The following is a 27393-nucleotide window of genomic DNA, read 5'->3' as shown; positions in this document are numbered from 1 at the left end:
AGGTTTCTAACCATTGAGATGTATGATGTTTTAGGTGATACATGAAACACGGATGTTGCGCAGCTTGCAGAAACTTTTGCAGTAGCAAAATGCCCTACAAAGGTATATTACTGGTGGCTCTAGACTTCTGTAATAATGTTGACCTATGCGAAACAATGGCATAATATCTTTTGTTATTCTAATTGATTGGTTTAATAGACTAAGGTATTGGGATTGTGCAGGTGGTTGGTGTTCCTGTAACTTTGAATGGAGATCTTAAGAACCAGTTTGTTGAAACCAATGTTGGTTTTGATACAATTTGCAAGGTACTTGTCCTTCGAACTTCAGTTTACATGATTCTCAAGTTTCAATGTATGATGAAGCACAATTAATATGGTTCTTTTTAGGCTTTATATAGGAAATATGTTGCTATTTTAGAAGCTGATAATGTTGATTATTTCTGATGAGTTTAGAAAACTCAGATTTATTTTGATAATGAACAAACATTATTGAAACCGCCTATTTTCCCTATTATTTGAACATTCCATTTTAAGAGTTTGGTCTAATTTAAATTATTAATATATTTTATTATTTTTAAAAATGATATTTTTATATTTACAAATACACATATGACATTTGTTTACATGGTAAACGAATCATTTTGAATGTATCTTGTTTACACGTTAAACAAATTACGTGTATTTTTTTTAAATTTCATATATATCGTTTACAATATAAACGAAATATATTCATAATTATATCGTTTACAGTATAAATAAACGAGATAAGATTGGGAAATGCATTTTTGTAGTAATTTTTATAATTATTTATTCTAATAAATAAAATATTTATTTAATTTATTTAAATAAATCCCATTTTTATTAACTTCACAGCTTTTTCTATTTTATTTTTTTTTCCTTCCATGTATTTATATTTTTTTTATAACTTAGTTTTTTTCATTTTTAATGTAATTCACAAAAGCATATTCTTAGAATGTTTTTCACTATATTCAATCATTTCACATGTTAATTTTCAATTTTTGGGTCAATCTTTAACCACTTTTGGGCACCATTATCTTAGTTACAAGAGAACTCCCCTATTGTAAATGTACCAAATTCTGTGAAATGCTTCTTTCTAACATATGCTCAAAGTTATTATGTTCAACCAATTAAAGAGTATGTCAAAGTTATTTATTTTCCAATTTTTATTTATTTATTTTGTGTTGTATCTATGCAAATTCTTCCAAGTTTCTAGAATAACATAATGATATGGTTTTTTAATAGTTCTGTCTAGTTCATCCTTTCTTGTATTACCTTTTGCAGGTTATATGGAATTAATGTTTGTGGTGGAGGGGAATATGAAACGTTAACTCTTGATTATCCTGTCTTCGTTGTAAGTTCATACTGTCTCTCTTTTGGCTATGTAATATTTGGATTATTTGTCCTACCTTCCTAGTGCTCTAGCTGGTCCACTATATATTATGAATTTGGAGCTATTCCTTACATATTTGTTACCGTTCATAAAGTTGGTCTTAATTAGCTTTCATTCATATTGATGTCAATTTTGTGACCACACTGAACTTGAGAGTTCAATCTTGTAATTGTTACTCATTTTGCTTCAATTTTAATCCCTATTTGTATTTCTATTTTCTTCTTTCATCATAATATTCCTTTGAATCTCCAGAATGCTCGAATTGTGCTTGATGAATATCAAGTTGTGAGACACTTTTCAGATTCTATAGCTCCTGTTGGAATCCTTCATCCCTTGGAATTTTCATTTGGAAAAGAAGGTAGATATTCAATCTTTAATATCACCAGAGAACATAAGTGAAACTTCAGTTCAGAAACTGGGAACTGTGTTTGAAGTGGAAGACACTTTAGAAAGATGTGAAGACACATTTAAGCCGTTGGATTGCAGTGCTGACCCAATTGATGACCTAGCACATAAATTTAACATCTCAAGAACAAATAACAAGAGAACACTCTCCTTAAGTTGCTAGTTACAAGATTCATGCAACGGTGGTCTTCATTATTTTCCTGTTTATTTTCAGATTATTTCAATGCCTCGTTATATTTGTGCATAGTTTCTTTCCTTGACGGACATGTATCTTATTTTTCAAGAGCAGATTTGCGGGAAGATTTGATGACTGTTTTGGCAAAAATTGAATCACTATTAGCTGGCTTTGGCTTTGGGTGGGATAATGTTGTCTATGTTGCAGGTAATTGATTTATTTATTCAATTTTATAAGCTTACTTCAAAGAATGTAATTAAATAATTCAAATAATAATCTCACTTTTAGGTACATTTGGATACTTGTCTCCTGAGTGTTTCCAACGCCTGACCGTTACAGATAAATGTGACGTTTACTCCTTTGGTATGGTTCTACTTGTAATGGTATGCATGAAGGAGAAGGATTTGTTTCTTAATAAGGCCAACATGTTTGGTAACCAACATTTGGAGGGGAAGAGTGAAATCAAATACTTAGAGAAGTTCATTGATGATCAAGTTCAACCATGGAATGTAGTAGCCTTTATGTAGCGATTCCCAATCGAAGAGATCATTGATCCAACCCTTAGGGGAAAGATTGCACCAGAGTGCTAGGAAGTATTCATGGATGTTACACAAAGATGCTTGAAGCATGAACCTGATGGCTTTATTTTCAACTATAAAATTACTTTTGGGATAAATTAGAAGACAACTACAGATGGTGTAGGTTCTTATTTTTATTACACTGAGAAAAGCTCAGTATTTGATTAATGGCCTGAGTCAATACACTTTGTTGATGTATGGTCGTTACTTATTATAGTTGATATATCAATACACTTTGTTTCTGTTTTGAATTATATTGACTTGCTTGTTTATAGTACTTTTCTTTTAGTTTGATAATACGATGAACTTGTTTAAATTTATATTTATTTTGTATGAAATCAGGTTTATTTTGTAATGAAAAAATCTAAAAAAAATTCTGTTTTACTTTACGGATGGATTTACAGATGAATTTTCTGTCTGTTTTACTTTACGGATATATTATATATGAAAATTCAATAATCAATATTACTATGATTTTGATTCGATATTCTAGATGCTTTTAATTTGTTTCAGAATCTTTCAGGAGCAACTCGCCTTGCTTATATGACTAACTACTTATTACTTGAAATAAAAATCACAAATTTACAGTTAGTGACACAGCATTAACAGCTACAACCTTATACATATGGACTCCATATTAGTCTTACTGAATATAAAGATATAGTTGGCTGAGCTAGATTTTGCAATATTCTGTGACAATTTTCACAGTGAATTGCAGCATTTTCGGTTTGTTATCTCATCCAACAAACAATTAACGGTGTTCTTCAATGCCTATTGCAAACGCAGCTGGTTCTATTGATGGCCTAACCAAACAAAATATAGTTACTTGAACTGTTGTGTATAAAGCATTATTCATTTTTTTCTGAATTAGTGTCTAGAATAGTACAGTTGAAATTAAAGAAGAGGAAGCATGTGTTAAGCTATATATATGTGAGGTTCATTTGAATAAGGGAAGACATATAACAATAACAGTACCTTTTGGTGTTCTTTATTGGAGGAAGGGGTATGGAAGGGAGGGAGTTAAGCATGTACAGGTATGGAGGAACTCATGCAGACTTAGCCTTTTAAGCGTTCAATGAGGTTTCTGCTGACAAGTCTTGAAGATGAGTTAAGGGAAGTCCCTCCTTCACGCATTCATCGTACTTCTCAAGAGTGGCCACTATGTCACTGAAGTCCGGCCTCTTCCATGGGTTCGCCGCCCAGCAACGCTTTATGAGGTGTGCTAGTGCTGGCTGCCAACTCGCCGGCAGTGGTGGCCTCTCATTCTGCTCCAAACACAATTTGCAATTAGGCCTTCCTTTATTATTAAGTAGTGAGGTGCACAAAGATTTTATACATGCATTAATTCAATTTAATACCTATTCTAGGGTCCTTAAATTACTCCATATTTCTATGTCTGGAGTGTTAGCTACTGTGCTATGTAATAAGTAATAACTGACCACAATAAATGTATTAAAAACTAAATTTACATTTATTTTAGAGTAAAGTATCGTTTTTGTCCTCGATGTTTGGGTAAATCCTATTTGTGTCCCTAACGTTTAAATCGTCCTATTTGTATCCCTAATGTTTGTAAAAGTGATTCAATATTATCCTGCCGTCAATTACACATTATGAAAGCTTTAGTTTGAGTTTTAAAAATCTCTTCTTGAAGTTAGAATACAAATGTCTGGGATAGAATCGACGATCCACTCCGAAAATTAGCTCATCAAAAGTTGAAACTAATTCCTACAACATTTACATAATTCACTTTTTTAGGGACATAATTGAATCTAAACACAAATAGTGGGTATAATATTAAAATCGAACACATCCAAGTAAGACATAATTGAGAATGAATACAAATATAATTGAAAAATATAATCTAATTTGTTAGCATAATTGATAGTAAGATAACATTGAATCATTTTTATAAACGTTAGGGATACAAATAGAACGATTTAAACGTTAGGGACACAAATAAGACTTATCCCAAACGTTGGGAACAAAAACGATACTTTACTCTTTATTTTATTAGTAAGTTTAAAAGACACATATTAGCTAAATTAAAAAAATACATATATATGAAACACATGTGAAAGAATATTAAATAAACAAATAATGACAATAATTTTCTTTTAATACACTGCTTATATTGAAATTCAAATCTATAACCTAATTTGTGAAATTACATATAATAGATGACCCACTCCTTACAGCTAAATAATTATTATTACAACTATATATATAAACAAACACATTTGGGAACTACATATAATAACATGACGTAGCCAACTAATGAAACAAAATGTACATCTAAATAACCTGCCCAAACTAGAAGTAAAAAGCTTTAAATCCAGAAACAATCTGTTTAAGAAACACTAAATGTGAATACTTTTGTGGTTGGGATTTCAACTGCGATTCACCAATGAGAGGATTAGCTCTTTCATAAACCATGCCACCAATTGTATATAGCAGGATGTTGAAGTGTGTAATGTGTATTGAATTTAAGACAATTTCTCAAATGCCTGAGCGTCACGGGCAACCTTGATGAAGACATCTTCCAATGTGGTGTCAGCTAAACCCCATGCAGAGACTGTGAAGTTTCGCTTTGCAGTTTCGACGGCTCGGAACACACTAGCTATCCTGACCTCTTCTTTGGGGAGCTCAAACTTCTGGGTGCCAGAGATGTGGTAAACCTTCTTAGCAGCCGGGTAGAGTTGTTGCACCATGCTCTCCACATCTTTCTCATGATCCATAGTTGTTGTCATTGTGAACACATAAGTTCCCCCATATCTGGCTTTCAGCTGTGAGAAACCAACACAAGTATACACAAGCATGGTTTAGATATGTGCAAGTTCTAATTTGCCGATGATTTTGAAGATTAATATTGCATTTAGTTTGCATTTTCATTTTCTGTTTTCATTTTCAATATTCTCTTGTTTTCAAAATTTTGTGGAAAAATAAAAAACAGAAACAGGATTTTATTATTTTTATTGTTTTCTCTTTTTACTTCACAGAATCCTAAAAACAAAAAACCCTTAAATTGAATATAGAAAATAAAAATACAAATCAAGCACAGGTAAGGAAAAAATACTGTCCTTACATAATGTGAAAAATGTCTACATGCATCAACATTGAACTCTTAAAATTTCATCCTATGGAGCTTATTATCGAGAATGAAAGTAAAATGTCTATGGCAATAGATGGCCCTAAACCCATTTATTGAATTCATAGCGTGTACTTGAGTTAGCTTATTTCATGTTCAAATATTTGTAGATAATTAATACGAACATAAGGAATTGGTTTTGTTAAAGCATATATCACTTTATGTATCATACCTCCTTTGGATTTCCTATGCACTGCAAGCTACCATCGACAAATATTCCTAACCGATCACATAAGACCTCTGCCTCTTCCATGGAATGTGCTGAAAATAAAGCATGTAAACAAGTTGAATCAATGTATTTATGCATAAAGTAAGGAAGAAAACATTTTAATCATGATGTTATGTAACAATAAGCTAAAATATCCAATCCAAGAAAGCAAGCAGAACAATGGATATAATAGTAACACAGCAGCAGAACAATTTGTATCAGTGCTTCAAAAACCAATGTGTATGAGCTTACTGGTGAGGATGATAGCACGATCCTGTTTCGCGCGCCTAACAACATTCCACAAGTTGTTTCTTGATGCTGGGTCCAATCCAGTACTTGGCTCATCCATGTAAACAACCTTTAACAAATTTATTAGTATTCACAAAATTAGATTACATAGCATGAATACTCTATTTCTTTCTTCTTCTTTTTTTTTTCATTCGTCCAAATTTATATGTAATAGAACTGTTTTGGCAGAAACCATACTCTAGGATCCCCAATCAATGAAATTGCAACACTAAGCCTCCTCTTCATTCCCCCACTGTATTTTCCAGCATGTTTATCAGCAACTCCTCCATGGAAAAGGTTTACACTCTTCAATGATTCTTCCACTGCCTGTAGCATTAGATTGGGAAATTAAGTACTTCTCAAGTCTTATCCGCTACATAAATGTTTGAAGAGATAGTTGTACAATTTGTATCCACACTTTCTCTCGCTCAATACTCGAATCTAACAATTTAAGAACCTCTCAGATTATAATGTCAAGCAAGCTTACTTGTGTTAAGGCTGAACCCTTAAGATTCTTAAGTCTTCCATAAAAGAGTAGGTGTTCTCTTCCTGTCAGGGTTTCCCACAGCAAGCTATAATATCAGATTTAGAAGGAGAAAAAAACATTAAATTTCTCATTCGTTATAAATGCAAGATGAGATAGAGAACATAAAAATAGGAGGAGAATCCAACTTACTCATGTTGTGGACAGACACCCATGCTAGTATATATTCCATCCATATGAGTTCTTATGTCCAGACCTTGAACAAATGCTGTACCAGAGGTTGGCTTTGTGAGGCCGATCATCTGTAAGCATGATCAAGCTGGTCAGGTTTCAAAATTAAGGAGAACCGGTCAATAAAAGCACAACATTCATGGCATTTTATCAAATATCTTTAAGTATTCATAAATTGGAATTCTTCTTATCAAGGTATTTTATAAAATTATTCTTTTCTCCTACAAAATAGACTCGCTTTAACTGACCATATTGATAAAGGAGGTCTTCCCAGCACCATTGGGACCAAGCATACCGAAGCATTCCCCGTTGGGCAAAGCAAGGGATAAGCCTCTTACTGCAAACTTCTCTGGATTACCATCCCTCCCGGGATAGACCTTTTTTAGGTTGTCACATACGATTGCTTGATTAATAGTTGGTTCAAGTAGCAGTTGCTCCACCTTCTCCCTCTGAAGAGAAAAAAAAAAGAAATAAAAAAGAAAAAGTAACACATTAGTGTAACTAAGAAACCATATTGAGTAAGCTAAATCACATTTTCGGGGATGGGAAGATGCAGCGCATGGTTCTTCCACCAAAAAAATACCATTAGATTTATAGGATTTGGGTCCTCTAAAAGTCAAGAGACTTGAAAAATGAAAAACTGTTAGAATAACTATCCTCTGATCAATGACTTCCATAGTACGTGGGTACTCCATTATTTTATCACTTTATAAGTTTCCTCAATTTAAGGGTGCATTTGATTTGCGTTTTCATATTTTCTATTGTCTGGATTTTGTAAAGAAAAATGTAAGAGAAAAGGACAAATCGATCCAGACTTTTTGGTCCGCGGATATTTAAGTCCCTGAGGATTTAAAAATACATTTAAGTTCTCGACCTCTTCAAAATCTGGACATATCGATCCCTGAGTCTAATTTGTTCAATTTTAAAAACTCTCTTATGTCATCATCCGTATCAACCAGGTCAATACAACGAGAGTCACGTTTGATTTTTCCGTTGTGTTTGACTGACCCAAATGAACATGAAGGATCAATATGTCTAGGTTTTGAAAAGGTCAGGACTTAAATGTATTTTTAAATCCTCGAGAACTTAAATGTCTGTAGATCAAAAGGTCAATGATCTATTTATCCTTTTCTCAAAAAGTAAAAATAAGAGGTGAAGACAGAAAACAATATTTTATTGTTTTCACTTTTTCTTTCACAAAATCCAAAAACCAGAAAACACTAAAAATGAAAACGCAAACCAAACGCACCCAAGTGATCCAAAACAAAATGTATGCCTAGTCTAACTTTAATGTTGCATTCATGTTGAAATTTTTTCCACTAGAATATTTATGTAAATGCCTAGAGTTACTTTTTCACTAATGGAATCAACCCATGCCTATATTAAACTTCACCAAGCTATGCCAAGTTATTCAAGTATTGTGCATTTGTACATAATACTACCACTATTCACAGGTAGCATCATCACACCAAATTCTAAATCTAGAAAGCAAAACCCTTTACTGATGGACATCCATTTTTTTCTATCCAGATAGGATCCTGCTTTTAATTTCTATAATCAGTAATCAAGACAAGTGAAACTCACCTCTTGGCTAACATCAGGTTTATCCATCTGAATGAAAACTTTAGATCCCTGCTTTCCCAAACTAGGCTTCCGAAAAGAAGAGAGCGGCTTTTTCTGAAACCTTTTCAAGAAAAAGAAGGGACCTTTTGCACTTCCAGACAAAAAAACTTGATCAATGTAATAAGCAAAGAAAAGGACGAATATCCATTCGACAAACATGATAATTAAGACATCCTTCATGCCATTTGTGCTATTGCTTAGATCTCCCCAGCGCATACCATGAGTTTCCAATTTATCCCCACTGAAGGCAGATTGCGAAAACTCATACAGACCACGATATAAACTAAAACCAGGATACAATTCCAAAACAATGATCCACCCTCCTGAGAAGTAGCAAAGGCAATCAATAAGATAGAATAATGTTTATGTAAAGACAACTGATACGAGACACATAAAGATCACTGACATGAAATACAATACAAGTACATGTAAATTCTAATGACAATAATCATGTTAGTCCATTGGTTACTAGAGGATTAAACGTGGTGTTCCCTTCAATTCATCAATACAATGTTAAATGCCAACCCACATCATTCAATGTGACTCTGCTCATCTTGAACAAAACCCACATCACAGCCGTTTTTGTCAAGAAATTTAGAGAATGTGTAATTATTATGATGAATATTTCATAGAAAATTGTCTAATTCTGTCAAAAAACAATTAGCATCCATCCATCTAGCAATAATTCCTTCAGAATGACCATACATGAATGATCAAAGATGGGTGAACCAACTTACTTGGGAATGATGTATCCTGAACAAAAAACTGGAAAAGAAAACCACCTAACAGCCCAGTTCCAAATACCCCTATGTATGCAGTTACTGCAGTTATTTAAAAACGCATCAGAAATCTGATCCGAGAAGAGAAAATATTCATCAATTGATTTCGTGAACAATGTGGAGTAGTTATCATCAAACCTGTAGCAGTCTTGACATTTGAAAACATGGAAGCCAATAGAAATGCCAGCGAAATTTGTAAATTTATATAGATGAAGTAAAACACGAATTGGATGCTGTAGTCATTCTTTGTAAAGAATTTTAACCCTGAAATTGAAAACCCAGTTGAATTGAAGAGAAATGGAAAAAGTTGGAGGGAAAAAAAATGAAAGGAAATAGTTTGCTGGTTACATTCTTACCTATGCCTGAACCAAATAGCACAAAACACAGCATGTAGATCACAGATAGTGCAAGAAAATAACCATATGAAATCATCCAATATGGTCCATCACTAAGACCATGCATTTTCATCATGATTCTTAACTTTTGTTGCTTCTCATAAACTAGAGATGTTAGAACAACCTACATCAATAAATGCACATGTAAATAATTAAGGATTGTGTTTGATTGTGAAATTTGATTATTCTAGATACACTTTTACAACTTTATAATTTTATACAGTAGAAAAAAAAAGCTGAGAACTGAATTTAATCAGATGCTACTTGATTTAGCTTTTACAAAAAAAAAAAAAAAAAAAAAAAGAAAGGCTGAAACTGAATTAGTTGTTATAAACTCTTACAGGGAAAAGCTGTAGGACGACCCATGTAAAGAAGAGACCACCCAAAAGAGAAGCCAAATCAAACTTGATTTTGGTCTCAGGTTTTGGCATTTCCTTCACAAACTCAAACAACAGTTTGGTATTAGGACCCATCAAAAATTGAAGGTAGGCATTTGATACCTGCAAGAGAAATACAGACATGTCAGTCCCTTCATAATCTGTCAGGTGCACAAAGTTAGATACTCAAATGTTAATTAAAGTGGAAAAAGGAACACTATAACACCAAAAATAAGCATCACTTATCATCTTAGAAACAACGGTTAATTTTAGCCATTGATTAATTTCAAATTTTCAAAACAACAGTAACTGAATACTTCCTTCATTTATCACCAGGATCATGATTCCACTTACTAATTACTACTTACTCAAATATGCTTTTCAAAAATAGTAACGATTAAACAAGGGTCTTGTCAAGAAACTGCATAGTTTCCTGGCTAATCCAAATCTATTCTTGCAACACTGATCAGTCAATTATCTGTTTTGACTTTTAAATATGTGTTCAATTAAGAGAATAAATAACAACTAATAGATTCACTACATTGACTAACAAGTAAGTAGTAATTTTATATACTGAGGACTGAGAGCATTCGAGATAACAATCAATTTGGTCCCTGAGTTTTGTAACCAAATCGGGTTAGTCCCTCCCATACATTCCATCTTGATGCCGTTAATGGGATGCTGATGTAAACCGTTCAGTATCAAATTGATTATTATCTCAAGAGCATTGAGTTTCACATGCTTTATCAATTATTCTGATAATAACAATGAGGATGTACAAATAGAAGAAATCTTTTACATATACCAGATTTACGGAACGAGGAACCCTTGCCAATGCAATAGGATCAAAGCCAGTGTCATTTTTGTAGGTTGAGTTGTACCATATGCTGACATTATATATATTGTGATTGGAATTTAGAAAATCGTAACCTGTTAAAAGAATATAAAAATAAGTATACCCTTCCAAAATGTATATAAATAGAAGTAAATCATAAGTATCGACCTGCAGCTATCTCATTGATCTGTCTCTCGGAGTTCCCTTTTCGATAACCTTTATATAGTTCATTGTTCACTTCAGAAGGACTATTACGCCACAAAGGTAAAACCTGAGCACATGTTACCTCTAAAGAGAGTTGGAAAAAAATATATAGCATTAGATACAAACCTTGAACATAACCAACCTAGATATTCAAAATGACTTTACCCTATGAGTGTGTAAAGAAAAGGATTAGTATACTCCATGCAAACAAATAAAATGATTTGCGGGAGCACTTATTTGCCACAAGAGTAATATCCTTATGAAAGTGATTCAAATGCATCCAAAAAGTTGCAACCATGGCCTTTGGACATGTAAACAAGAAACTCTAGTGCAGTATTTTATCTTGTATACTTTGTCCATATACATCATAGAGCATCATCTATGATTAAGTAACTTTCCCATTGACTGTTAAGTAAGTTTAATGATCCTTAATTAAATTTTCTCATTGACAAAGTAAATACTCTATGATTAGTCAAACTGCATCAAGCAAGCACTAAGCTACATACACAAACCAATAAATTATGCAAAGGCCAATTATAAAGCATTTCTTCCACTTCTGATACCATTATCATAACTTCCAGCTAGTTCAATTACTCTTCAGCACATGCATATTTTTCGATGATTCACAAACAAGAATGGCAAAAGGGATTGTCAATTTTCATTATAAAGACCGCATAAACAGCACAGCCATAAGCCCATAACTATATTCACTTTTCAGTTACCACTTTCATACACGAAACCTTATCAATACAGGAATGTCCCATACCTTGCTGTATACTATAGGATTCTATCTGGAGTGGAAAGGAAAATGTAGAGTTCTCTGTGCATTGCTTTTGTAGATAATAAACAGGAAGGCCTGAAAAGAAAGCGGATTCAAGAAAATTGGTGTTTTCTGTCTTTGATGCTGATCCCTATTATGATATTTGCAGCAGTATCCAATTTTCACATAGAAAGAACACAAAAATTGAAATCAAAATTAGATTTACACTTAGAAACTAAAACTTTGCCATCAACAAGAGAACATTGTAAATTAAAATAAAAAAATAACTCACCAGCAGATCTGTGGCCAAACTAGCCATCACATTAGATGTATTCATAGTAAAGTTACTAGGGATCATATTCCTGTACAAAACTGTCAAAGAGAAGAAACGCACAGGTTTAAGAAATTTAAAAGTTTGAACCTCATCATGCTATTCAAGTAGTACGGAAGAAAAATTGGAACAAGTAACACAATGCAACTGTTTAGAGATTAATTTATAACTAGAAAAAATGGCAAGAAGTAATTCAATTTAAAGGCTACAATACAGCAGCAAAAAAAAAAAACGAAATAAGCACAAACAATAAAAAACAAAAACGAATTCTTAAGATGGCATTTAATCAAACCGACGTCGTTTAGATCCTGACTCTTGAAACAGTACAAAGACGCCGTTCTGCTCCTCCTTCTTATCTCTATTATAAAAAACGATAAACCCTTGAGCTTCCAAACTGCAATCCCTTCTCCCTTTTCCGTTTTGTTTCTTTGCCCAATTTGGATTTTAAAAATTCTGTTTACTGTAGTACTAGTTATCCAAAAGGTTTATGATCGTAACTGCTAAATTAAATCGCTGTGTTTTCTCATTCAATTGCTTACTTCAGATTTTATATTAATCACTTTGTGTATCTAGTTGCTTTGACTTATTTTCACGCATTTTTTGTTTTCTGTTTCTATGAATCTTTTGTTCTGATGCTTAACGGTTTTAATATTATGGCATGGCAATAGCAATGAATATATAGGTATACATACTTTGACCAAATGATTGGTTTTTTCCCGTGAAGAGCATGGTGATAGGACAAGAGCCGTTACTCCTGCAGGAGCGGTTTGGAAGATCGGACTCGGAAATAAAGTCAGCGGAGACGGCTCTGTAATTAGGGGCAGGCACTTGTTGCACGGGAGGCCACTCAGGAGGATTGGGAACGGCACAAGCACCAACTTGGTCCAAATCTGAGTACTGAGCACCACACACTTTCTCAAGGCACTGCCCATCTTCTGACTTGGTACAGGTGCAACCACACTTGTATTTGTCCTTGTCCAGCTGGTTGTCCACCAGCTTCTGGAGAAGCAGCAGCAGCAGGCACAGCACGAATGGGAACATGATTAGCCTCACATTTGTCTTCGCATTTCTCTTCTGCAAGAAACAAAAAAGAAATATTAAACTGGCTCCATATGAAGACAGAAGAAGAAGAGTTTGCTCAAGGACCTGGAATGTTAAATTCTTCCGGAGGAGAGCGTTTGCTTGAGTCCAGAAACTTGCAGGTTCGTTCGCATGATTATCCATTGTATCTCCTCTGTTTCTTTTCTTCTTCTTCTTCCTTTTTTTTTTTTTTACCTTTCCCTTCTTATTAGCTTTAAAGATCCTTTGGAGTTTGGATTACACTCCAAGAAACTTGATTCTGCTTAGCCAAATTTCAGCGGAACATAAACCTCAACGAAATTTTGAACTCTTTCAAATGGTTTTATAGATTAAAAAAAAAATGCATATCATGGTTTTCTAATTTCTACTAAATCATCCCTCAACTTCAAGTTATTTTCGAGTGTGAACTGAGGCTTGCTTTGACTAGATAAGTAGTGAACCAATTATGCCGTATTGCCGTCTGTGGAGTCGCGACTCACGACAAATCCACAATGCCTCTAGTTCACTTGATGCGGAATTGCTGAGTAATTTATGGGTTTAATTCTTATGGTAATCTATATAATTTTATTTTATTCATTTTTAGTTAATTCTTTATAATTTAAAAATTTATAATTAAATTTATATATCAGTCTATGGACGAATTAATTTTCGTAAAAATGAAGTGACTAATATTTTTTATTGTATTTATTTTATATAAATTAACGTTAGTCAATTTTTTGTTTTTTATTGAATGTGCTGTTGGTCTTTAATTTTTCTTATTTTCATTATTATTATGTTCTATTGTTAAAAGTTTAGTTAAAAACAATTAGGTTTGCAATTTAATAGTTAAGGTTTTTTACATTGTTTATTTTAAAATATTTATTATTATTATTATTTAATATTTTAAATTTGACTATAATAATTGGAAAATACTAGTTATATTTATTTAAAAATAATTTTGCCCATAGTACGATTTTAAGTATTATTACCTTTTTTTTAATATATGTAACTTTAGTTTTGAACTATTATTATCAGGTAGAATATTTTATTTAATCTGAAATTTATGAGTTCTACTTTTATTTTTCTCCTTTTATCAATATAAAGGATTAGTTGTACAATATAGCATATATATAGGATTAGTTGTTAGCACTACTAATTTTTTGTCAAATAACATTGCTCACACTTTTAATTTTCTGTCGGATTATGTTAGGTAACGAATAATTTTTTTGAACAACTATCAATTAAATTAAAATACATTATATTTTTAAATTACTCACCTAAATCTTAATATTAGAATAACCATCCATACACCTAGTAAAATGAACATTCGATTTATTATTCACATTGTTTAATATTTTCATTATTTATCTGTACTTTATCTTTTCTAAATTATTCCTGTCTAATTTATTTTAGAGTTTTAAAAAATACTCTAATATTTATCATTAGACCCTATACTAATGTTTATTTACTATATATTACTATATTAGTGGTAGTAAAACTAATAAATAAATTAATATTGTTTGAAATGTAAATAAATAAATAAATTATTAGTATCATAACTAATTACGTCATAATTTTTTTCTATATCAAAAGAAAGAAGAAGAATTATTGTTATGAGTTTACAATTTACATCGATTAAGTATACTTAAGAACGAAAAGTTAATTAGTTATTCGAATTAATAATAATATTTTCATGTAATCCAAAAATAAATAATAATAAGTACTAAGGTTAACAATTTAAATTATATATTACATAAGTAATGCCAGTGTAACACTCTAAAAAACACAGCGTTATTATATTAGAGTGAAAGTTACCAACAAGCTCACTTAGTCCTTTTTTTTTTTAATCCTATAACAATGTAACGAAGCATATAACGTCTTTTAATATATATAAACTAGTCCATCTTTTTGGCCTTTGGAAAAAATAGAAAGTGCAATATTCTTTAGACAATATTTATAATATAATAATTATTTTAAATTATAAATTATGACTATTATCAAAAGCTAAGAGTATACTTAAATAAATACTTAAACAGCGGGTACTTAATTGAACTTTAAATAATTTAATAACAAAATTTAAAATTATATTTAACTTGTTATTAGGACTGTCAATAGGCAAATGGTATAGTGCAATAATAGCTCAACCCTTCTTGTTATATGACTAAAATGTTCTCTTTATTATAACAATTCTTAATCCATACGCACACAGTCACAAAATATTATTTAAAGGTCAAATATAAAGATTCATATATTATTTAAAGGTCAAATCATTTTAAACATACATGATTTTTTATATTTGGTAAAATATATTTTTTGTTTTTAATTTTGTTGTAAAAAATTTTGATTTGTATTAAATATATCATAACAACCAAATTTTTAAAAAATTATGACTAATTTAATAATAAGACATGATAATTATATTTTATTTATTTATATTAAAAATTATTTTTATAAAATTGTTGTTGAATTAAATTTAATTTTTTTTAAAAATTAATCATTAAAGGGATATATATATATATATATATATATATATATATATTTGATACAAATAAAAAAATTTTAAAATAAAATTAAAATAAAATAAAATTAAAAAATATTTTAAAATTTTTAATAAATTTTAAAGTTAAAAGATATATTTTATCCGTTTTTATATTATTATCACGTGAATCTATGTATTATTATCAATAGTTTTGTGTATTAACAAAATCAATAATAATTAAAATTCTAATTTTAGGTTTTAAATGTAATGGTATATTATAATTTTATACCGGGAAATTTAACAAGTCTCCATTGAGTGAGAACCTCTTTTCCGCTCATCCATTTATTCATAGAGCTTATTTCCATCCCATAAGAAACTTGACTAATCACTGCTTTTGTTTCTATAATAATAGATAACTCCTGCGAACATAGTTTAATGTTTTTTTTTTTTTTTCAATCCCTATTGCTTAACCGTCACGCACCAGTTAAAATATGCCGAATTGTGAAGTCCATATGACCATATACAATATACATCAATCCATTTTTTAACTTCATTCAATTCTTAACGCGATATCTCAGGGTACCAAGCTAAGGAAACGATCGCATACCATTTCTTGCTAGTTGCTATAGACGTGTGTTACGTCATCAATCAATTTATAGTAGCATATTAGTGTATTTAATTATATTTTAATGTAGCTAGATTGAGTGAGATATGTGATGAAGTACATAGTATGATAAACTCTTTTTTTTTGTATAAATGATTAGATATCTATTTTATTTTTATTAATTTTTTTGAAGTTAATTACACATTTTTTTTTATCTCTTCACACGAAAACTTCTTTATTCTAGAATTATTTATACGATGATGAGCATATAGTATATGATATGACATATGATCAATTTCCAGGAAATCACATAATTTATTAAGATAATTTGACTTTTCACTTCGTTCAAAATCCACTTCTTGGGTCGTAGCCGCGTCCGGCGATTGTTTTATTTAACAGTGTAATATTGCATGATTTCAATAACATATACATATAACATTGACCTGCACGTGATATATATATATGCGCTATGCGAGGCTTATAAAATAATCTAAATTATCATGACTTTAACTTTTTGCACTTTGCTTTTTTTCCTATCCTGTTATTAGGGTTGAAATTCAATGCCTTCTAAGTGCCGCAATTTGATCTCCTTAAAGATATTGTTAAGAAATAAATTATGTCAGCTATTTCAGATTCGAATGGCTATATGATATACTTCTTCTTTTTCCCCCATTTTTTTAGTTGGGGCAGTTGATTTCCTAAAGGTAATATGAAGTTGCTTTCAGACATCAAATGGCTCTTGTTTGCCAATTGCCATGTAAAAACCTCCAAGTACAATTTCCCTTTTATTTCTTTAATTCCTATAACACCAATAATTTTCTGCCGTCCAATGCGACAGAAAAAATATTATTCCCACGGAAAACACTTATTACTTGTTTGACAACACTAAACATTGGAATTATTTTTTTATTTTTTTGTAAGTATTGTACCAAAAAAATAGATTTTTTCGATTATCAGTAATTTCGACCACAAATATAATATTTTGACTACAGAAGTACATTAGAAATAGACAAGTCGAAGAAAGATAGAACAAAGAGCGTTAGAATTAGAAGGGTAAAATTTGGGGTCAAGATTCTTCGTGTCAAGGCAAGATTATGGCTGAGAAAAAGAAGGAAGTAAGGTAGTGGACAAACATGCTCTATAGCAAGTCTATTTCCACGATCTATAAATAGTAGAAACTCAGAAGAGTTCGGGGACTTCAATCAGGAATACTATATCATCACATAAGCACATCAAATTCCCGGTCTCCGTAACGCAACAAAAGAACATGGAATGCAAAAACATGTGAGTGTTAGAAGTCAATTTTTAACTTGTTTCTTTTTGTTTATTTTGTTCAGTTTCATTTAATTTTTTTGAATTTCGTTATTTCTTTGTTTAAATTAATATTTGGTGCTTTTATTTCTTTGTTGTTTATTATAAAGTTTACCACTAGTAATCTTGACATAGATTGCCTTGACACTAATTAAGTAATTTTCGGGTCGAGCTCACTCTTTTTTAGAGGATTCGTGTCTCTCGGCCTCTCGCTGACGTTCGGCCTCTTGTTCAAGCTGTTTGAGGCGATCCTGCTGTTCACGGATGGCATATAAGATTTCTGTGTTTTGAGGTTGTTTGTCTCCCTTGGATTGGTGTGTGTCTTTTGGGGAGGTTGGTGTGGCATCCGTGTTCTTGAGTGGCGTTCCTTCTTCTAATCCGGAGTTAAGGTCGTTGGTAGGGTTGTTTGCCATGTTGATGTGATGACTTCCAGATTTTTCGGCAACGGCGCCAATGTTCCGAGGGTTACTTGAAACGTTGAGAATGATCTCAGACGAGATCTTTTGCGGAGCCGCGTATCCGACTTGTCGGAGCTTGAGGTGCTGCTGGTCTTTGATCACCGAAAGGTGGTGGTACCTGCAAGAGACTCCGATGCTTAAGTCAGTATGGACTTTTATGCAGATTTTTTGTAGAATTGGAGTGTGTGTTATACCTGGGTGCTCCAATGTATTTATAGTAGTGTGGAGTGACCTTCCTTAAGATAAGTTTAGTTATCTTATCTTATCTTTTGTGGGTGAGATCACTTATCGTTTGGCCAGCCCCCTTCAGGTGGGCTGCGACCCTCTGCTTTGGGCCTTCTTGGGCCTCTGTAGTGATTTGGCAGAGCTCTTTGAGAAGAGATCAGTGACGAGCCAACCTTAAAAGAGGTCGGTCATTTTTGTCTTCGTCCAACCCGGACCGTATAACTCGGTCAGGGTATGAACAGAAAGTGATAATGAAATTGATATAGATAATGATTCTGAATATATATATATATATATATATATATATATATATATATATATATATATATATATATATATACCTTCCTGGGTAAATGTAGTGGCATTGATCCACTTGCTCTGGGTTTGGATTGAGTCTCCCGGAGTAGATGTAGTAATTCGCCCCTACTTGCTCTTGGTTGAGAATGATATGTGATTTTAAAACTTTATCTGATTCCTATATTTTCCTGGGTAGATGCAGTGGATCAGCTCCACTTGCTCCAGGTTGAGAATTGAGTTTTTGTTGACCCTCCATCGTAAAATGTGGCCGGACACTTAGACCTTTCCAGATGGTGCACCAAATGCATTTGATATATGAATATGAATTTTGAGCTTGGGGATGCGCGCACGCAGGGATTGTCCAATGATTAGCCACTATGACATGTTGGGTTGGCTATATAACTGACAGATGAACTCATTAGCCATAGGGCAGTCATGCATCATTTGTATTTATGTGTATTATTTAGGTGTGAATCTTGTTCTTGGTTTGACTAATTGAGTAATTGCATCTATATGCTAGTTGATCTAATTGCTCTATCTGTACTCTTTATTTGTGTATACTTTTCATTATTTTGTCTATGTTTGACAACTAAGAGATTCTTCATGCTGGTGGTGGTAACGCTGAGGGTTGTTTATGATATGTGGTGATGGAGGTTGAGGCAGGTGGACTAGGCGTTGCTTTATTACTCTAATTTATGTATTGGTTGGTTAGGAGTGAGTGATATAAGTTGGGTAGGAAGCACTTACGCACGTCCTTGGTCCTTTTCATTTCTTTAAACTATTTGCCTTACTAAATTGTAAACTAAAAAAGTTTCTTTACAACTTTTTAAAATAAGTTTTTGCACAAAGCTTTTCCAAAAGGTTATTTTAAGGATAAACTGTTTTATAATGAAATTAATTCTATTTGCAAGTATTGCTTTGCTTTGATGGTATTTTCTTCTCTACTGAGAACCTATGAAGATGATGTTCTCACCCCCTACGGAATTTCTTTTTCAGTGATAGGTTCAGAAAGTTTTGGCACGAAGTCGCAACCGATCTACAAGCTTTATATATGTTGTATTTTTTTGTTGGTTTAGTTGAGATTTTTTCTCTCGTCAATTTTCATTTTGAGATTTTAGAGGGGCAAAACTTCTATTTGATAATTTTTGAATAAGTTTAAGTATTTATTATTATGTAGATATAATTGTGTGATTAAGTAAATAGTAAAGACTTTTTTATTTCGTAACTAAGGATTCGGTTTATATTTGTGAAAGTTCCATATTAAATAAATATAGTATGAAATTAAAAGGATTAAAGGTAAGTAATGCCTGAACTTTTAGTATGATCATGAGGTGTTAAAAGTAAGGGTGTTACAAAAGTAAAGAAAAGTCGAAAGTGTTGGACAAAATAACAAGTTTTAAAGATTTTGTCGACAAAATAAGGGCAACTAGAGGAAGCTCCTTAACATAAGTATCAGACCCTGTTGGCGTTGGTCCAGGTTTGAAGATTCTTGTGCTGCTTCCTGAGTAGTGGTGGCTCGAGCGACGGCTTTGACTAAAGCGTTTCGACCTGAAAGCTTGGAAGCATGAGTTTTTTCAATCAGTTCTAGTCGAAGAGAAAGAGCACCATTGGTAGACGAAACTTTGTCTCTTCCTGATTTTAGGTCAACCAATTCTTTCTCTATGGTTGTAATATTTGATACTAGTTGTTGTTCTTTTGTCCGACGCTCTGACAAAACATCAATAATTTGAGACTTAGTTGCGTCATATTTGGTTAGTTGTGTGTCGTAATCAACTAAAGTCTCAAGTGATCTGTTCAGTTCTTGATCAGCATCGTGAATTCTAGTAAAGTGGGAGGAGACGTCCTCAATAAATGAATCAAGAGTAGAATACATGTTGGAGGAAATATGTTGCTTGAGAAAGGCGAGAGCATCAACAAATTGAACCATTAGAACGTTATTGTTAATATCCTCAATAGAATAATTAAACCAGTCAAGAAGAACATTGATGTTATCAACGACCTGAAGATCTGGACTCATGGCCATAAGGGGAATAGACTATTTTGTAACCTCTTCTTTTTTGGTCGACGCTACCTAAGTCAATTTTTCAATTGTTTTCAACCCTGGATCAGAAGACATTGCTATCATTTCTTCAGAGGAGTAGACTTGTCGGGCTTCAGACAGGAGATTTTCCATGTCGAAGTCAAAGTCGTCGAAATTAAAACCACCAGTTTTTTTAGAAGGAACATCTAATGATTTTACAACTTAATTGACGAATTTCTGTGTCGACAGTGTGGGAGTGGTGTCTTTGTTGACAAATTTCTGTGTCTAAAAGCCAGGAAAGCATAGGGATCAGGTGGCAGTCGAAAGGAACATAACATCAAAATTTAAATAAAAATACCATTGGAAAACAAGTCGAAATATGAGATGCTATGGTCGATGGCAGATTCTGAATAAGAGTTGGAATAGGGGCAGACGGACCAACAGTCAGAGTAGTCTGAATAAGCTGAAGGAATTCTATATCAGCATAAGCTGGTTGATCAACTTCTGGATCAGGAGGATTGTCGACACTAGAAACCCGAGAGAAAGTTCCTTTCTGAGATTGATTCGACTGCAATATGTTAGAAAATTGCATATATAAGTTGAAATTTTTGGATAATAATAGGAGTTATTAAGTATGCACCTTTGAGGAAGTAGGACCAACTTTTTGAGGCTTTAGTGTGTCAACTCTTTTCAAAACATCAATAGACCCATGTTTCTTATAAGTAAGTGTCACACCACTCGATCATCCTCTGCTCTGACTTCTACCTTGTGTATTCAAGTTCTCCTCAACTGGTTGTCGGCCAGTAACAATTGGAACAATAGGTGTTTATCGAGTAACTGAAGGAATTGAAAGATAAAAGTGAAATTATGCCTATGAAAGTACTAAGTATTGGGGAGAATAATTTCTTTTGCTTACCTCTGATTTTCTTTGACGTTATCCGTGTAGTAAAGAAGACCATATTTGAGAGAACTTCATCGACAAATGTGCAATGAGCAAAAAAGTACTTTGACCACCATTTTGAAAGTCATGAGTTGATAGGAAGGAATGTGTGATATTAAGATGTTAGTATTAAGTCGACATCCTTTGGTGGTTCATTTTTAATATTCTGTCAAATTCTTGTATCTCTGACACCTCATAGTGAATCTTTTGAGCTACAGGATCGAGAGACAAAGGAGAAGGTAAGGCTTGGGCTAAACCAAACTGTCGAGCCACATATTGGGGTGAATAAACAATTATTTTCTTTTTGAGAGCTCAGGTCGATTCATGAGGTAAGCCAACAGGTAGAATTTGAGGGGTTAAGATTCTAGCTCACATATCATCGATTAATGATTGATTTTCTAGTTGAAAACTGAAAAAAAAATTTAGACATGAAATAGAACTGGGTCGAAATGAAAATGGATTTGAAAAATATGAGATATTATTGTCTTTATTAATGTCAAACAAAGTTCTAACAAAGTGTCGAAAAGAACCAATAGGGGACATGGTTTTTGGTTTCGTCTAGAAAAATTGAAAAAGATGAATGCCATCAATTAGAGTCTTGGGGTTTTCCAATTCAAAAACTGTGAGTCAAGGCTCTAAAATAGCTTTGAGCCACAAATTTACAACCCAAAGGACTAAAAGGGTTGGTTGAAGGATCCCCTTGACGAATTTCACCAACAATCAAAGAAAGAGTTTCAAAAAGCTAGCTCAGGATCAAAGCAGGAAGGTCGATGAGTTTTTTTTTATAATGGAGCATAATAGCCAGGGGCAAGTAATTATTTTTTTGAATTTGAACTGACTTAGAGCAGAAAACAAAAGAATTGAGTCAAAGTAAGAGAAAGGCTACATGTTCACTATCAGAAATAGGGCCTTCGTCAGAACCTATGTTGTTTTGAATAAAGTTTGATATGGAATTTGATTCAAAATTGATATCAAAATCATCTTTAGGGCAGTCAGTCGACCATGACACAAATTCACCATCGACTAATAAACCGGTCAGGGCCAAAATATCCATCAAGGTCAGGCCCATCATTCCATAAGAAAAATGAAATTATTGGTGGCAATTCACCATAAGTACAAACTGGCCCCTAATAAAGGAGCAATATAAGAGAGGTTAAAGGTAGCTAATTCTAAGGCATACACAATATTTAGAGATTCCTAAATTGGCTTATATACAGGTGCTAGTTGAGACATCCATATTGAAAAAAGAGGACTCAAATCTTTAGGGGGAGCAGTTTTGAACACTCGACTAGCAGAATATGAAGCCTTGATGTTCTTACAGAAAATCAATGGTAGATGTTCTAGTGATGATGGAAAGAAAGAAGAAACAGAATCAATCTGTTCTTGGGTTTCCAAAGGTCCTAAAAAGGAATACAACACTCTATTAACTGAAAATGGCAAAAGTACTTGGCAACGCCAGAGACTAGAGGTTTCTAGATTTGGATTTGGAGCTCTTAAAGCTCCATCTTCATCATAAAGCTGTGTATTTTAGCTACTAATGGAATAAGAGGAAAGATTTTATCTCTTTTTTCACGAGAATGAGAAGTAGCGGCCATGGATGTTGAAGAAGAAAACGTGGCGATGATGTTTGGCGTAAAGGTTGAATGGAAGAGCAATTAAGAAACTGTGGGAAGCGCGTTGCCTAGAGAGAAAAAAGATTAGGGTTTTCAAGAAGCAACTTTCTTGAAAATTGGGAATGATTTAATTCAATTTGTGAAGCAATCCAAGGAATGGCCCATTAAGACCCAGGAAACGTTATGTGTTTTCAAAAAAGCCTGCGTCATTTTAAATAGTGTGTAGCTGTCCTTTCAAATTTTAAGAATTTGAAAAGATTGCATGTGCCTGGCACAAGAAATATTAAAATTTATATTTTTGAATAAAATAACAAATTTTTACGGACAATTTGTTGGTACAAAAAAATAAATTTTTTCGACTATCAGTGATTTCGACCATAGAAGCAGTGTTTCGACTACAAAAGTAGAAATAGGCAAATCGAAATCGAAGAAAGATTGTACAAAGAGAGTCAAAGTCGGAAGAGTAGTTATTTGTTTTCTTTGATCATCAAGACTTGCTACTCGACCTTTAAGGTGAATGGAGGACATGGATGCGAAATCTGAAGAGCAAATTGAAAAAACGTGAGACTTTGAAGACCAAAGAAAACGTGGGTGTCAAAACTTAGGGGTCAAGATTATTCATGGTCAAGGCAAGGTCATGGCTGAAAAAAAAAAGAAGGAAGTAAGATAGTGGACAAACATGCTCTATGGCAAGTCTATTTCCATGATCTATAAATAGTAAAAACTCAAAAGAGTTCGGGAACTTCAATCAAGAACACTAGATCATCACATAAGCTCATCAAATTCCCAGTCTCTGCAGCGCAACGGAAGAACATGGAGTGCAAGTGCATGGGAGTGTTAGAAGTCAAATTTTAACTTGTTTCCTTTTGTTTATTTAGTTTAGTTTTGTTTAATTTTTTTTGAATTTCGTTATTCCTTTGTTTAAATCAATATTTGATGCTTTTATTCCTTTATTGTTTATCATAAAGTTTACCACTAGCAATCTCGACATAAATTGCCTTGACACTAATTAAGTAATTCTCAGGTCGAGCTCATTTTTTTTTCAGAGGAGTCGTGTCTGCTTCTCGATACTTGAGATCTTGATATAAGCTCGTTTCGACGCCACCTGCCGAAGATAAATAAAAAATGAGTAAAACAGTAAGTTATTGTGTAACAATTATTTTGACTCCTCAGACAGAAAAAATATACTGTTGATATAAATTTCGACCCATAGGGATTCAACTCATAAGTAATCAAAATTTGACAAGTATCACTTGATTATAGAAATTCTCTTTTGACTACAGAAACGAAGGACACTTGAGGGCGAAAAATTGATGGTCCAAAGTAAGTCGAGAATACCATCTGGATCGACATCACGTGGTCAAATACAGGCACGATGCAATAACGTGGGACTTGAAGGACAAGATAAAAGAACGTGGGAGCATCACGATGAAGATTCTTCATGGGCAAGACAAGGTCATAGCCTAAGAAGAAGGAGGAACCAGGTCGTAGTCAATATTATTCAGGAGCAAGTTTGTCATTGTGACTTATAAATAAGAGGAACTAGGAAAGGTTTAGGGACTCCAATCAAAAACACTAGATCATCACAAAAACTCATAAAATCTCCAATCTCAACGGCGTAACGAAAGAACATGGAGTGCAAGTGTATATGAGTGTTAGAAGTCAATTTTTAATATGTTTTCTTTTGTTCATTTGATTCATTTTCTTTCCTTTTCTTGCATTTTCATTATTATTCTGCTTTCATTGAAATTTTGACACTTTCATTTATTCAATGTTTTCTTTATTTAATTATTTATTTATCTATTTTAATTTATTCGTTATAAATTTGCTATCAGTATCTCGCGCAAATTGTTTCGACACTATTTTTAAGTAATTTACGAATCGAACTCACTCTTTTTTCAAAAGAGTCATATCTGTTCTTTAAATTGAGATCTTGATACAAGTTCGATTTGACATTTGTTAATAAATACCAAAATTTGAGTGAGTCATATTCAGTCAACTTTTAGTTAGTTAAGATTAATTATTTTTTAATTTTAATAATTTATATTTTTTAAATATGTAAAACTAAAGATTTATAATCTAAAATTTTAGATAAATAAAATAATTTAAAAAAATCAGCTATAAAAAATTAGCTGCATATCATCATTCCGTCGTAGATGCGCGGCTAATTTTGTCAAACAAACAAAATCATTTTCAATTACACGTTATACTGTATTAAGAAAAAAATGTCCGTGTTTCATTTTCAAGAGAATAAACGAGTGGTTAAAAGTATTTTGGATTTTTGGATATTTAATAAAGTGTTGACTTTGTACATATATCATTACTCATTTTAGAATATAAGTTAGCCTGTGTGCTATTATTGTTATTATTCTATCCTTTCGAATTGGAAAGTCAAATGGAATTAAAAAAATATATTCAAATTTATTTGAAGCATTTGTGTTTGACTAGGTTGTCAAAAAAAAAAAAAAAAAGAAAAGAATGAAACAAAGGGTCACTTCCACAGTTCCACTGCTTATGGCCAGTTATGGGTGATGATGATCGCATACACGTTTAATACGGAACGGAAGTAAAAGTGCAGTTTGCTGGGTTTTTTTTTTCAAAAACAAAAATGTTATATTTATACTAAAAATTAATATTATGTATTTATATATAAATATATATTATTTAATTTATTTTTAATATATATTTAAATTTTAATATATTATATATAAATAATTAATTTAATAATTAATTTTTCAAATATACATAATATGATTGTTTTTTTTCACTCCATGCATGAGCTCAATTTCTCACTATGATAGCTATGTTACAATAAATTAGAATTAAAAGGTCATAATAAATTTAATTTTAATGCAACAAAATAATATTTTTATAATTTTGTATATATATATATATATATATATATATGTGATGATGATGATAAAAAATATTTTGAAAAACAATTCTACACTAGCTCTTTTTTATATTTCCATTATATATAACATGTATGTATTAATATTAATAAGAAGTTGCTTTCAGAGTACAGACATCAAATGGCCCCTGTTTTATTTCTTTAATCCCTATATCACCCATAATTTTTTTTCTCGTCATTCAATAGGAACAGAAATTTCCCGGGATAACTGTTACCCATAAATTGATTTTTCTGAAGAAGTATTATCCTTTTATAGATAATATTGCTTCAAAATTTCCTTGTGATTCATGTCATTTTGCAAAACAAAAGAAATTATCTTTTAATCTTAGTACAACTAAAATAAAAGATTGTTTTGATTTAGTTCATATGAATATCTGGGGTCCTATTTCTGTCCCTTCCAATGAAGGACATAGGTATTTTTTGACTGTGGTGGATGGTAAGAGCAAATTTACTTGGATTTTTTTTATGAAAACCAAATCTGAAGCATCACAATTGGTTATTAATTTTGTGAATTTTGTCAGAGTACATTTTGAAAAACAAGTTAAGTGTATAAGGACCGACAATGGGCCAGAATTCACTCTAAAATCCTTTTTTGCATCAACTGGAATTTTACACCAAACTTCTTGTGTAGAAACACCAGAGCAAAACGGGATTGTAGAGAGAAAACACCAGCATATTTTAGGTGTTGCTAGAGCACTGCTATTTCAATCAGGAATTCCACATTGTTTTTGGCAATACGCAGTTGCTCACGCCATTCACCTAATTAATAGGCTGCCCAGCACTAACCTGAATAATGCTAGTCCTTATAAGCTTTTGTATGGCAACTTACCTGACCTTTCATATTTAAGAGTATTTGGTTCTCTTGCATATGCCTCCACATTAACAAATTCAAGAACAAAATTAGACCCAAGAGCCAGAAAAACAGCTTTTCTTGGTTTTAAATTAGGAACAAAGGGTTTTCGACTTATTGATTTAAAATCAAAGGAAATTTTCATATCCAGAAATGTAATTTTTTATGAAACTCATTTTCCATTTTTACATTCCACTAGCACTGACATTTCTGTAGTGCCCATTCGTACTCCACAATGCATTGATCTTTTTCAATATGATACACCATCCACACATCATTTGCAATCACCCACACATACCACACTCATAGATTCAAATGAACATTTCTCAAGCTCAATGCACTCACCAATTTCCTCACACACCATTGCACCCATTACCACACCACACACTAATAATGCA

The 27393-nt window shown here is 32.4% G+C and overlaps 1 protein-coding gene and 1 long non-coding RNA gene across 4 annotated transcripts; one reads left to right on the top strand and one right to left on the bottom strand.

The window, feature by feature from the left end:
* Positions 1–1027: 1027 nt before the first annotated feature.
* On the top strand, positions 1028–2845 carry LOC112799843 (uncharacterized). 2 transcript variants are annotated; one of them, XR_003201236.3, is made up of 5 exons: positions 1028–1154; positions 1302–1371; positions 1663–1997; positions 2105–2197; positions 2279–2845. It is a non-coding gene; the product is annotated as an uncharacterized lncRNA (long non-coding RNA). The 2 variants fall into 2 exon arrangements; XR_011881720.1 differs by lacking the exon at positions 1028–1154 and having other exon boundaries at positions 1219–1371.
* Positions 2846–4675: 1830 nt separating this feature from the next.
* LOC112802625 (ABC transporter A family member 7) lies at positions 4676–13834 on the bottom strand. 2 transcript variants are annotated; one of them, XM_025845909.3, is made up of 18 exons: positions 13375–13834; positions 12921–13302; positions 12190–12269; positions 11904–12048; positions 11102–11221; positions 10904–11028; positions 10063–10221; positions 9683–9845; positions 9465–9590; positions 9285–9368; positions 8509–8870; positions 7173–7373; positions 6886–6995; positions 6697–6781; positions 6408–6536; positions 6174–6279; positions 5886–5974; positions 4676–5351 (listed from the first exon to the last, which is right to left on the bottom strand). In XM_025845909.3, the coding sequence occupies exons 1-18, from the start codon at positions 13450–13452 to the stop codon at positions 5052–5054; spliced, it is 2844 nt and encodes a 947-aa protein (XP_025701694.1). In that variant the 5' UTR covers positions 13453–13834; the 3' UTR covers positions 4676–5051. The 2 variants fall into 2 exon arrangements, with proteins under 2 accessions (XP_025701694.1, XP_025701693.1); XM_025845908.3 differs by having other exon boundaries at positions 12921–13595.
* Between the last annotated feature and the right edge of the window lie 13559 nt (positions 13835–27393).

The sequence above is a fragment of the Arachis hypogaea genome, chromosome 5 (assembly GCF_003086295.3).
Source record: "Arachis hypogaea cultivar Tifrunner chromosome 5, arahy.Tifrunner.gnm2.J5K5, whole genome shotgun sequence".
Classification (NCBI taxonomy): Eukaryota; Viridiplantae; Streptophyta; class Magnoliopsida; order Fabales; family Fabaceae; genus Arachis; species Arachis hypogaea.
Note: the sequence above shows the minus strand (reverse complement) of the source record. Positions and strands in the feature narration are given on the sequence as shown.